This window comes from Corticium candelabrum, chromosome 19 (genome assembly GCF_963422355.1).
Source record: "Corticium candelabrum chromosome 19, ooCorCand1.1, whole genome shotgun sequence".
Taxonomy (NCBI): domain Eukaryota; kingdom Metazoa; phylum Porifera; class Homoscleromorpha; order Homosclerophorida; family Plakinidae; genus Corticium; species Corticium candelabrum.
Window position 1 is genome coordinate 3,146,012 of NC_085103.1, and position 12,442 is coordinate 3,158,453.

Here is a 12,442-nt window from a genome sequence, read left to right on the forward strand (position 1 = left end):
TCACGCGTGTTGATTACTTGCTCACGTGACGTTACAGACTGGACGTACGGCGTAAGCAACACCGAGACACACACCAACTCGACTGCAGCAAATCAGTATGCTTGCTGAAATCGCATCGACTTCGATAACAAAGAGAATTCGAACGCAATCAGCCAGAAAATCGGGTTTCAAACCTCAGCAACTTCAGCAACTTCCCCCGCAGTAACAAGCCACGCCCACGGTCGCAAGCCACGCCCACAACAGCCCATTGGTCTCATGCCACTTTGATCACAACCTGCTGATCACACAACGACGAGCGTGTATACGACGAGAAAAACCTTGTTCATATACAACAGCCTTATAATCTACACGCGCTCGTGTTCTTCTCTCTTACCCTACGCTTGTATAGAAAGATGTCTCTGCTTACTACTGTATGTTGATCCATTCTATGTATGAGAGTGTGTGTGGTATAACCTCCTGCCAGTCTCTGGCAATCAATAAATTCCTTACGCGAAGCAGCGCTTCATCTCAATGTACTCCTCTGTTTCCGTCCACCGGAAAAGTGATTCTGCTGTCCTACAGAGCAAAGACAAAACAGCATGAAGGACACAACCAGTCGCATTGCTCAACCAACCAACATCGATTGGCCACAACAACAACAAAACGTTCCCTAGAAACTGATGTTAGTCTAAAATGCTTTGAACTTGAGCATGTGTGAGAATATCTGCATACACCTGCAGGGTCACCTTTGAATGGGTTTGTGAACTTCGTGCATATGGTACCCGATAACAGGTGGTTCTCAGAACATTGAGAAATCAGTTAGTTTTGTGTTGTGCAATCTTCGTAACACCTCCAGGCCATTAGCTAAACGCCTCCAAAGCAGATTCCATTGAGACTAAAATTTAAGCCAATTAGCTCAAGGTGTAAAGGCTCATTGTGCAAAGTGTGAGAGTGACAGACATGCCATTAAGGACACTTTCCTAACAGAAAAGCCAGCTGGAAAGAAATCTCAACAAAACGTCAGGCACGAATGCCACGGCTATGATTTGGTTAGGGTTAGGGTTTATAAGGGTTTGTTTCCTGTTCTACACTAAGAGAACAAAACCAAGTAGGAATAATAGTAAGGACATACATTTGCAAATATCGACTGGTTTAGCACTACAGGATGTTAGACAAAACCACAAGATCAAAACAGCACTTACCACCCGATTAGGACAGAAATTGGAAAGACACTCTAGTTACTAAGGTTCCTTGGTATTGTAACTAGACGGTCAGATACATCTCTGACTATGCCATCACGAGATTTCTACAACCATACAGTACTGGTGTGTGTGTGTGTGTGTGTGTGTGTGTGTGTGTGTGTGTGTGTGTGTGTGTGTGTGTGTGTGTGTGTGTGTGTGTGTGTGTGTGTGTGTGTGTGTCTGTGTGTGTGTGTCTGTGTGCACACGCCGACACATCATAGCTGGTTGATTAACTCACACCGATGTTGTATGTCAGTAGAGTAATAGACCTGGCAGAGTATGATAAATGTTGGTAAGCTGTTGGACACTCCAGACGATGGTATTACATCTGCCTTTAATTAAGCACATGCATATGAATGATCCATGCAAATATCCTCACGTATGCATAACAAACGCATGACGGGATTACCACTAAGTCCCACTGTGTCTGAGATACAAATAAACAAAGTGAAGTATTAGAGCTTCAAGCTCCAGAGAAATGAGACATCAATGTGCTCACACACAAGTGTCTCAAAACGAAGTGTTATGTCACACAACAAGAAAACAGAAAAAATCAGCATTTGATGTTAGGATTGGTTACTGTTATCGTAAAGCGCAAATTTTAATGTAAGAGACACCACCGGGTATAAGTGAATGCTACAACATTGGCAAGTGAAGACGATAAACGGTCAATAATTTCGTACAGAAAATTTCAGAAATAAGTACAGGAATGCAGAACAATAGCAGCTACGAAAACTTCTCATCGATCCACAAGCTCGTAATCGTCCCGATGATACTGTAGGGCACTGCCTGGTTTCTCACAGTGTGTGTGTGTGTGTATGTGTGTGTGTGTGTGTGTGTGTGTGTGTGTGTGTGTGTGTGTGTGTGTGTGTGTGTGTGTGTGTGTGTGTGTGTGTGTGTGTGTGTGTGTGTGCATGCATGTGCATCAAGCCATAGCCAATACAGACATCTCTCGACAAATAATTCGACAAACATACCAACAACATCGAGCAGCTCACCTTGAGTATGGTGTGGCCACAAGTTTCTGGCGACATCCGTTTCGTCATCTTCTTCCGTCAACAACATATCGAGACCAGCTGCGCCGAGATGTGATACCATCGACCGATTGTACGCGTTCTCTCTCATCTGAGGATGCAGACTCATGCCCGTTAACCCCTTATGAGGCGACGATCCACTCGTGGTTATCCCTAAACGATGCAACAATCATACTTGTACTATTATGATCTTGTTGATTGACAAGAACATCTACACATACGCAATTTGCCTTGAATGCTGGTATCGTACCCTGCTCTACTTATTCTAAAAATTTTAAAATAAAAACGTAGAAAGGACACAAAAGTTGAGATGATGTAGACCAACAGTTTGCTATAGGCTAAATGAGCCTTCGAAATAGATTTACATGGAAATGACCAAACTTTTGATCATATCTGGAAAAGCTATGAAGAAAGACGGAGGAATCAAGAAATGAGTTTTGAAGCAAGATACTTCTCGGCCGCTTGGCAGCAAATGCATTTACAACAATGTCATAGTCGAGAGGGATGTCTTTGTGAATACTTTACAGCCAAAATCAAGAAAAAGAATAAAAAAATAATGAAAAACGAGGAACACATGCACCCAGTGCCAGTTCCCCCACACCCCAGTGCCCTCCCTGCCTAGATCTGCTACTGCAAAAAGCAACAATAGATAAACTGCACGCTATCACACACAGTTCATACCGAGAATTTCTGAAACAGTGTCCAGGCCTAGGGCAGCAATACAGAAAATGGGATTTTTATGGAAGAAAATCCGTTCTCAATAAGCGCCCGGGTGGTTCATAGGAAACTCTGGAAATTGGCAAATTGACTTGAGTACACCACAGAGTAGGCAAGTGTGAGGCCCATATGCTTCTTGCAACGTCCTGCATACTTTAAGTCTTAAAAACTTAGGAGTGCGACCAGACCTGACTGCCCTCCTACGCCTCTTGTTAATCGCTTCTTTAGAGGTTCCTTCTTTAATCCGCAGTGTAAGACTGCTGTCTGGTTGCTAACCTGTAAGTACACTGTAGTATAGTAATGCACGTTACTAATACAGCTTCAGAATATTGACCAACTTTGGGCCTTGATGTCGAATCGCACACCACAATCTTGATTCTCATTAGCGGCCCATGGGCTATAAATGTTGGGTGGGCGCTGTTTCAGAAATCCCCAGTAGTACTTAATTAAACTAAAAAATGATAATTAATGCTATCCCTAATAGTGCTGTCAGATTACGTTACCATATGTGGGCAATACAGTCAACCCTAGTAACATGTTTGAATACCAACTTTTTTAGTACATCCATCGCGTGATTACCGTGTCGAGAGCTGTGAGGCGTTAGAACTGCATTGCTGTGTGGAGTAGAAGATCGACGAGTGTTCGCTTTAGACACATCAAAATCAGACTAGAAAACACGACAGCAAAATGTCAACCCAGACATGCAGGGTGTACAACCAGACGAGTAGGGTGTATACCCAGACATGCAGGGTGTACAACCAGACAAGAGGGTGTACAACTAGACATGCAGGGTGTACAAACAGACATGCAGGGTGTACAACCAGACATGCAGGGTGTACAACCAGACATGCAGGGTGTACAAATAGACATGCAGAGTGTACAACCAGACAAGCAGAATTAGGAACACAAACCAAACGTCCGTGTTTCTTACTTACTGGTGACGCATGTGTCGTGTTCGGGCGACTGTCGTGACTCATAAATTTCAGGTTCAAAATCCTATCACGTGACAAATAATTCACATCCGACTCGATCGCCGATCGACGTCTTACCTATTGTTTTCTATGATTTCCGCCGCGCTCGATATTCGATTAGAAAACTTGACTCGACTTCTCTATGATCATAACCAATTGTACAAGCCACCCAACTCACACACAAACCAATAACATTCAGTCTAACAGGACTGCTCTTGCGTTGAGGAGGAGATGGTTGTTCACTCTGTTCTATCCGTCCATACGTGTTTTCAATCGGTGGTAGTGGATGGTTCCGACCACTAAAAATTGGTATTATTTATTATTTTCAATTTATTAGTTATTATTCATTTATTATTTTCAATTTATTATTTATTATTTATTATTATTTTTGATTTATTATTTATGATTATTACTAATGAACACAACACAACAACTGTAACTACTACAATACCACAACACAATGCTACAATAAACCGTAATTAAAACAAATTATTATTCTTTAATTAATTACAATTTATTATTACTTATTAGACCTCACCCAAAAAATTGTCTGACTGGGTAACCTGCCCACCCGTGTTTGGAGGCGTGGGCCGCTGAGTCGTTTTCAAAATTCTTTGTGTGTCTGGCGACTGTAGTCTTCATGAGGTATTGCAGGAAGTTGGCTTTGGTGACCGAGTAGATGATGTACTGAGCGCTCCGTGTTTGGACAGCCGATGTTTTCTGCGCATGCGCATGCTGAGATATAAAATATTTTCAATTGCCCTGTGCATATCTGTGTCCGAGGAGGCATGCATTTTGAGAAATGGCAAGATTCTTCGTGTGTCTGGCGACTGTAGTCTTCGTGAGGTGTTGCAAGAGGTTGGATTCGGTGATCAAGTGAATGATGTACTCATGCAGCGTGCAAACTGCGCATGCGACCAGACACTTGCTCCAAACAAGACGCTGGGTTAGATGATAATTAAAAATAAAAACTCCACCCACCGTTTTCCGCTGCATGTTACCCCAATCAGACAATTTTTCAGCGCTGCCTAATTAAATAATTATTGACTGTTACTGTTTTTAAAATTTTTTGTCACAAAAATAACTATTGACATAAAAATAAAATTTATATTAAATCAATAATTATTTTATAAATTTATAATTTTTATATAAAATTTATAAATAATTAATATCGGTAGGGTAGTTGGCTGTACCCCCAGATGGGTGTTGAGGGTGTTCCGAGTCGATCTGGACCTGTTTGGCTAAACATTCCAAAGTTTATTGTGGTTATGTGTGAATAAGGTATGCAGCAATCTTCTTACAGTCTGTGACCGCGCAACACCTCTAAGTCATCCTGAAATTCATAACAAAATGTGATCAGTGAAAGAGTAGATACGTAGATGTGAAAGTTTACCAGCAACAAAGGAGTCCTTGAGCGCTCCAATGGTTTCAACATTTGTACCCTAATAATAAATGGTAAGTTAGATAAATATAGTTAATTACATGTTTTGTGCATTTATTCTCATGTACAACACACACACACACACACACACACACACACACACACACACACACACACACACACACACACACACACGTACATGTGCACACACACAAATGCAGACACACAGACAGACAGACAGACAGACAGACAAACACACGAATACACACATACACACACATCAGGGTCTAAAGTTCTCCAAATTTACAAACATGCCTACTTTTCCTATTTCAGTGTGCGCACATTTCATTTCTGAAAGTAAACATCTGAGATTTGAAACTGTGGTTTTTCTCTTGTCCTTACTGTGGCACTTGTTGAAATTAAATGTGGTTTAAATTAGATGTAACAAAGCAACCACCAATAAATCCTCCTAATCTCTGCCTACTTTCACCTGAAGTCTATTGAAAAGACCAGGTTTTTGTAATTATATGTCATCACTGATAACGTTTGGCACATTGAGGTAATTAGCCCAACCTACTGTTTCAGATAAGGTTTCCAATTACTCTTGGGAGAATAAACAGGAGGTGGTAGAGTTTCAGATAACAGCCTACAAGTCAATCGCTTGGTCCAACAAACCAACACGCCCTCTTGCACAATACATGTTTCCCTTCGCAAATTCCCGTTTGTGATTGATCTGTTTCCTAGAGACACCGCTAATATCCTGTCACGTATGTGCAAACATCAGAACTCTCCCTGCCTTGGTAGATAGATCTTTTCTGTTGTTATTAGTATACAAATGGGAGGTTCTGTGGTTTTACACAGTCGGCCAGGACGACCATGTGCAATGCCGCATGGAATCTTTAGGGGACCAAATGGTCCACGTTCACTCGCCAAATCGCAAGTGCTAGTCACCAATGGCAAGGAGGTGACCGGGAATTTTAAACCCTGCACATGGACACAGACACACACACAGACACACATGTGCACACACAGACACACACGCACACACACACACACACACACACACACACACACACAGACACACACACAGACAGACACAGACACACATGTGCACACACACATACACGCACGCACACACACACACACACACACACACACATGCACACACATACATTAAATTAATAGGTGTCCACTACATCCAAATATAATATTCATGCCCCTGGCTGTCACCCCACCTCATCACCACCCCACTTCTTTACCATTCCAAGCCACCATATCTCAACCCAACCCCAACCCCAACTCCATACCACTGCATCCACCACACTCCATTCCACTCGCTCTCACCACACTCTCACCCAAACCCAACTCACCTCATTTCCCCCCATGCCGACCTCACACTGTAAGACGGCTGTAGCCATGATTTAGTCTCGTACAAGTATTTCCTTTCATTTCCTCATTCGTTGTCAGTACACATTTACACGTCAGGGTTTTATGTTTGACATGACCTATAAATCTCTCTACCTAACGACTACTCAACTGACTATACAAACACTTGCATTTGGTAATGCTCTCGCTCTACGACAAAATCAACGACTATAAGCACCTTTTGGGTTTGACAATGAAAGACCGCATTGTAGACGGCAGCTGATGATCGGACACTCTGGATAACAAATGACCCGTTCCGAGTCGAGTGAGTCTTCCCGTTGCCTCGTGGCTCCGTGCCTCAACAAATTAACACAAACGTTAACACAATACACAAAGTGAGTTAACCCTCAATGCCACTCACTGCTGTAGATGGCGTGCCTTCTCTACTTCCCAGCCTACAAACAAAACATTCCCACAACGTTGACAACAGTTGAATGTGCATTATTCTGAGTGTGACACGCGTGGCTGCGCTATTGTCATCGCGGCACAACACGTGCGCTTATGTTCGCCTATGACTTACTGATGGAGTCCCGACGATTGTCGTTGTCTCAGAGGAACGTGTGTAATCGTCATGACTTCGTGTAGATCGGATACATCACCAACCATCCCGCTAGACTGAGAGTTGTTGCCATATGAAAGAGTCCTGAACCGTAGCTACAATAAACAAGAAGTATGTAAGAGTGTAAAACTTAATGTTAAACTACAGAGCACAAATGGCATGCATGACAACAAACTTAGACACACGAGTGACACACAACTTAAGAGCTATATATGAAACGTCTTGCCCTCTTGAGTGTTTTGAGAGAAAAAAGTTAGCATGTGTGTGAAAAATTCTGTACAAACCTGGTTTGTCATCAGAGCTGCACGCAGACGTCTACATGTGTATACACAAAAAATTCTTTGTATATTAGTGGATCTTTCTTTGGCAGAGAGAGTTTCAAATGTAAGTGCAATGCAGTAAGACATTCAGACGCTATTAGCAGCTTATAAGCTAACACACACACACACACACACACACACACACACACACACACACACACACACACACACACACACCATGCACACGCCACACACACACACACACACACACACACACACACACACACACACACACACACACACATGACCACACACACACACACACACACACACACACACACACACACACACACACACACACAATTTGAGCTTTATATATACTAGATTACATAAATATATTTTTGGAGCCTCAAAAATTGCTGCATCATAAGTCCAGGTTTGCCTTTTTGCATGCGCATGAAACATAGTCAAAATGCCTGCTAGGCGGAAGTCTGCTGGCAACTCAGCAAAGAAGCGAGCGACTTGTTTTCTCGTCTACTGCTTCAGCTTTTAAAAAGAAATTCCAGTACCACTTCCCATGCGATGTACTGCTTCAGCTGACAAAAAACTTTTGCCACTAATAATTAAATCAAAAAATGACTAATATATTGTGCATCAAGACCTCAAAACTACGATTCGAAAAAATTCAAATTAATTCTTGGAGCCTCGAAAAACAGTCTTGAAAAACATTAAAAGCAGTAGCGTACTCTAATTAGCTAAATTCTATGTTCATTGTTTGTCAAATGTTTAGTAGATAGGGTTGTTATTTGAAACTATTGTTTATCACACACAAACACAGAAAAACAGCTCTGCACACACACACACACACACACACACACACACACACACACACACACACACACACACACATTTACCTCACATTTCCATCTACCCCCACGTCTGCCCCTACCCTACATCCATCCCCACATATCCACCCACACACACACCCACACCATACCCTACACCACCCCTCACACACCCAACTCACCCCCACACAAACAGAATTTATACCAAGAAAAACACATAAAAGCTCAACCAGACTACATTAATCAAACATCAAGTATTAGAACACACACCTGCGACACTGAATTTGCAGCCAGCATTCGACCGAATCCACCCGTGATGTGATCACTCTGTACAGTCTGAGAAAACACGTCATCCGGAGTCGGCGTCGGTGTACTATCCACAGGAGCAAAGTCCTCCTTAGCTAAACCCAACACACAACACATTTCAGTAATTGACCATAAACATCAACATTCCAGCATAAAAAATCTGCATGGTAATGCCATACATAACGTTACCTAAAACTTTCATTTTGTACAAATCCAGTAATGGTCTCAATGTCAGTAAGATCTACACAATTTATGCCATGATAATCAGATTACATTCAATGTAGCATGTCACTCGTACGTCACTCCAACTGCGATCAAACAACTGACTGACCGCCGTGTCTCTTACACAAGCATTTGGTGTGACGGGAGGCAAGCCGAATCTTCGCTGTCTACACGATAGATCTTTCTTTGGAGTTGCTTCTATTTCGCTAAACAAGATATACATACATACATACATACATACATACATACATACATACATACACACACACACACACACACACACACACATATATATATATATATATATATAACAAACACGACTCACGACCATCGTACATCTAAGTAAGGTAATTAGCTAAGCAGTAACAAACTTTACACATACACAAATGCACACAAACACGCATACATGCAAGCATGCACACACACACACACACACACACACACACACACACACACAACAACAACAACAACAACAACAACAATGTGCCAGATATAAAACCACAATTAGTCACAAGGGCTGTGTGAAATGGTCCTTAATTCATTAATCCTATTGCATGTCAAACTTCACATCGTAGAGTCACCAATAACAACCGCCCTTGAATAAAAGCCACATTTTTATCAAACCTTTGCATATATAAGCTGCCCATAAACATAAGACAAGGCCTTAATATTTAAAATTGGTGACTACACAATAGTAGCTACACAATCAATCACATGACCAAAAATGTATCCAGACTGTCTCCTTCAGTCGTGCTACAGGAGATACCCTGGAAACACTAAAAGGTTCGAATAATTCATGACTAACACTAACCTGCTATCAAATACAATATATTCTTCATAGTTGCCATCCTGAACAATCACTTCTTCATACAAAGCATTCCATTCTACCAACACAGTCAAATCACTTTCATCATTGAAATCAATGATCATAACTCTGTGATCTCACCAATGGTTCCCGTTTTAGGTAATTGTTTTAGTTTAATTTTCTTTCCTTGAATTTGCAGTTTATTTACATCAGAGAGACTGGGAGACATTAGACCGTGCGACTCCTCGGCGGTCACATCCTCGAGCAACGTCTCGCTGTAGTCGTTACGAGTTAGGGGAGGAGGGTAATGGCACATAAATGAGAGCATATCGAATTCGTCGTCTGGTCCACTTGTATAGTCCATACGCGACCCAACAACCCTACGTGTAGCACATCACATCACAACTGATGCTCTGCAAAAGGACGTATGCACAAACAGACCTGAGGTGAAGAAATCTCGTCTGCCATTCGGCACATTCGGAACTGATCGGCATCTGGCCTTTGACTGCTGCACGTGGACAAGACATGTGTACATTACAATACAATATGATGATAATACAAAGATACCGACCGGACGTGCTTTGGTCGTATAAAGCGTTGTTGATGTCGTCAAACATCTGTTTAACTTTCGCTGATGCTTGACGATCGAATTCCTAAAAACGAAATACACAACCATCTTACTCATCTATAGCACTCTATTAGACAAGAACGGACAACGTCTGGATTGATACATCAATATGATTATATCAAATTCAATAAAAGTATGCAGCAGTAATAATACATAAAGATATCTTAAACGTAACTTAAAGGAACACTTCACCGATTCACGCACTCACAGTAAACATTAATGCACGTTAAGACCTTGGGCTGTGGACCGAACGGTTTTGTGTTGTGCGGCGCATTGTTTTGGTCTTGCTTTCTGAGGCCAACTGCTAGAGCACACAAGAGACGGGTCTAGATGCTTCAGGCGACTCTGACAGTGAAAGAGAACAAGTTACAGTTCATAAGTGACTCGGTCGTTTGTATGTTGTAGACTCCAAATGGATCGTCTTGAGCAACTTGCAATGTTGTTTAACAATGTTAGACAGAGTTGACTCCACCCCGGAGTTGTGCACGCTAGCGGTGCCACTAACGCGCGTTGTGGCTAAAGGCAGAGTTATCCACGCAAAGTACTATACTTGCCACTGCAGGAGTGTAGCGGTCATTGTAGCAATTGCAAGCGTCAGCGCTTCAGGAAATTTGTTGTCCCTTACCCTCCCACCCATATCTCCGTTGGTATTCCAACGTGAAAAGCCGATGGTCGGAGTCCCGGTTTGATAACTGTCTCCTGCAGCACAGTACGGTTCACACATACGCATACTTAGGCTCCGATCCTCGTGCAAGGGCCAGACTTTCACTCCGGCAAGTCTGGCAAAAATCATCCGGTGAAGGTATCTGACGGCGAAGTTACCTGGTGATCTAAGACTATGAAGATCCGGCGAAGGTAAGGAGTCAAATCGCTCGATCTTTCACACTTTCCTCCGTGTTTCTTTCTACGAATGGAGGCCATACAATAGTCTCACGTAGCCAGACCCTCTCTACAATCATACTTCCTTAGCATAATGCTCCGCTATCAAGTTTGCTCTGAGATAGCGCCAAACTTCCCAACTTGATGTGTGACCAGAAACGTTTAGCGCCGAGGGCGAAGTCAGAGATACGCAGACCGGTAAAGTGCTCCTTTAATCATGGACCAACTTGTTATATACGTATTGACACAAATACGGTATCTAGCGACCTGTCCACACTAACAACTCACTTACTGGATCGAGATCCGACCGCAAACATCATGTCCACACCTAATACGCAAATCCACTTTCAAGACGATCGCGATTGCGATAAATCCAATCCACATTGAGACGTGGATTCGATCCACATCGATCACAATCGGTTGAATCCAATTATGAAAATAGTGGGCGTTACCTTCACGTGCAGTACCGAGTGTAGTCAGACACTCTAACCCTCCTCACTCTTCTTTGTTCTCACTCAATTCGAATTGCCTTACGTGGTTGCATCAATGCTTTCCACAAGCAAACACACACGGACACATCCGCCATCTTAGAATATATCAGTCACGTGATACCAAAGAGAGGCGGAGATATCGTTTCAAAGTGCAGTGTGGATGCTTGCTATCTCGATCAGATCACAATCAGTATGATCGCAATCAAATCTCAATCCATTTCTGGGCTAGTGTAGACAGGGCTTACAAATAGACTGTAATAGCATAATAGAAAAACACTGACATATTCAACCCAAAAAATGCTTAACATAATTTTCATGTTAATATCAAATACTGCAGATAATTGTTATAGCAAATTTTAATAACAAATTAGTTAATATAAATTATAAATAAATTAAATAAATTAAAATAACAAGTTTAATTAAAATTTATACATTAATATCAATAAACATAATAATACGCGTAATTAGTTGTTGATATCAATTATATAATCGCTTGATATCTAAAACCACGCCACAGATGCCAACAATAAGTCTAGAATACGAAATGCATCAATTGATTTTGCGTATGTACACAACTACAGTAAAAGTTAATGATAAATATTCAACTGACCGTTACATCATCATACGACAGTTCGCTGCCCGTGCCGGACGTCCACCCCTGAGATCCCGAGTGTGAATGAGACAAACTCCTTCTGCCTC

At 41.9% G+C, this 12,442-nt stretch overlaps 1 protein-coding gene across 1 annotated transcript in view; it reads right to left on the reverse strand.

Annotated features, from left to right (window-relative positions):
- Positions 1-302: 302 nt before the first annotated feature.
- The window catches only part of LOC134194744 (protein FAM149B1-like), a 19,906-nt gene continuing 7,766 nt past the window's right edge, over positions 303-12,442 (reverse strand). Inside the window, exons 3-22 of the mRNA XM_062663697.1 lie at positions 12,354-12,442; positions 10,317-10,398; positions 10,187-10,253; positions 9,887-10,125; positions 9,752-9,824; positions 9,017-9,146; positions 8,908-8,959; positions 8,683-8,813; positions 7,269-7,402; positions 7,110-7,143; positions 6,927-7,045; positions 5,336-5,384; positions 5,244-5,275; positions 5,136-5,183; positions 4,148-4,241; positions 4,021-4,082; positions 3,907-3,967; positions 3,551-3,638; positions 2,219-2,407; positions 303-555 (exon numbers count right to left, since the gene is read on the reverse strand). The exon at positions 12,354-12,442 is cut by the window's right edge and continues 197 nt beyond it. Of these exons, the coding sequence (XP_062519681.1) occupies positions 503-555; positions 2,219-2,407; positions 3,551-3,638; positions 3,907-3,967; positions 4,021-4,082; positions 4,148-4,241; positions 5,136-5,183; positions 5,244-5,275; positions 5,336-5,384; positions 6,927-7,045; positions 7,110-7,143; positions 7,269-7,402; positions 8,683-8,813; positions 8,908-8,959; positions 9,017-9,146; positions 9,752-9,824; positions 9,887-10,125; positions 10,187-10,253; positions 10,317-10,398; positions 12,354-12,442 (1,826 nt within the window). The 3' untranslated portion in view covers positions 303-502. The remainder of the gene's footprint in view (positions 556-2,218; positions 2,408-3,550; positions 3,639-3,906; positions 3,968-4,020; positions 4,083-4,147; positions 4,242-5,135; positions 5,184-5,243; positions 5,276-5,335; positions 5,385-6,926; positions 7,046-7,109; positions 7,144-7,268; positions 7,403-8,682; positions 8,814-8,907; positions 8,960-9,016; positions 9,147-9,751; positions 9,825-9,886; positions 10,126-10,186; positions 10,254-10,316; positions 10,399-12,353) is intronic.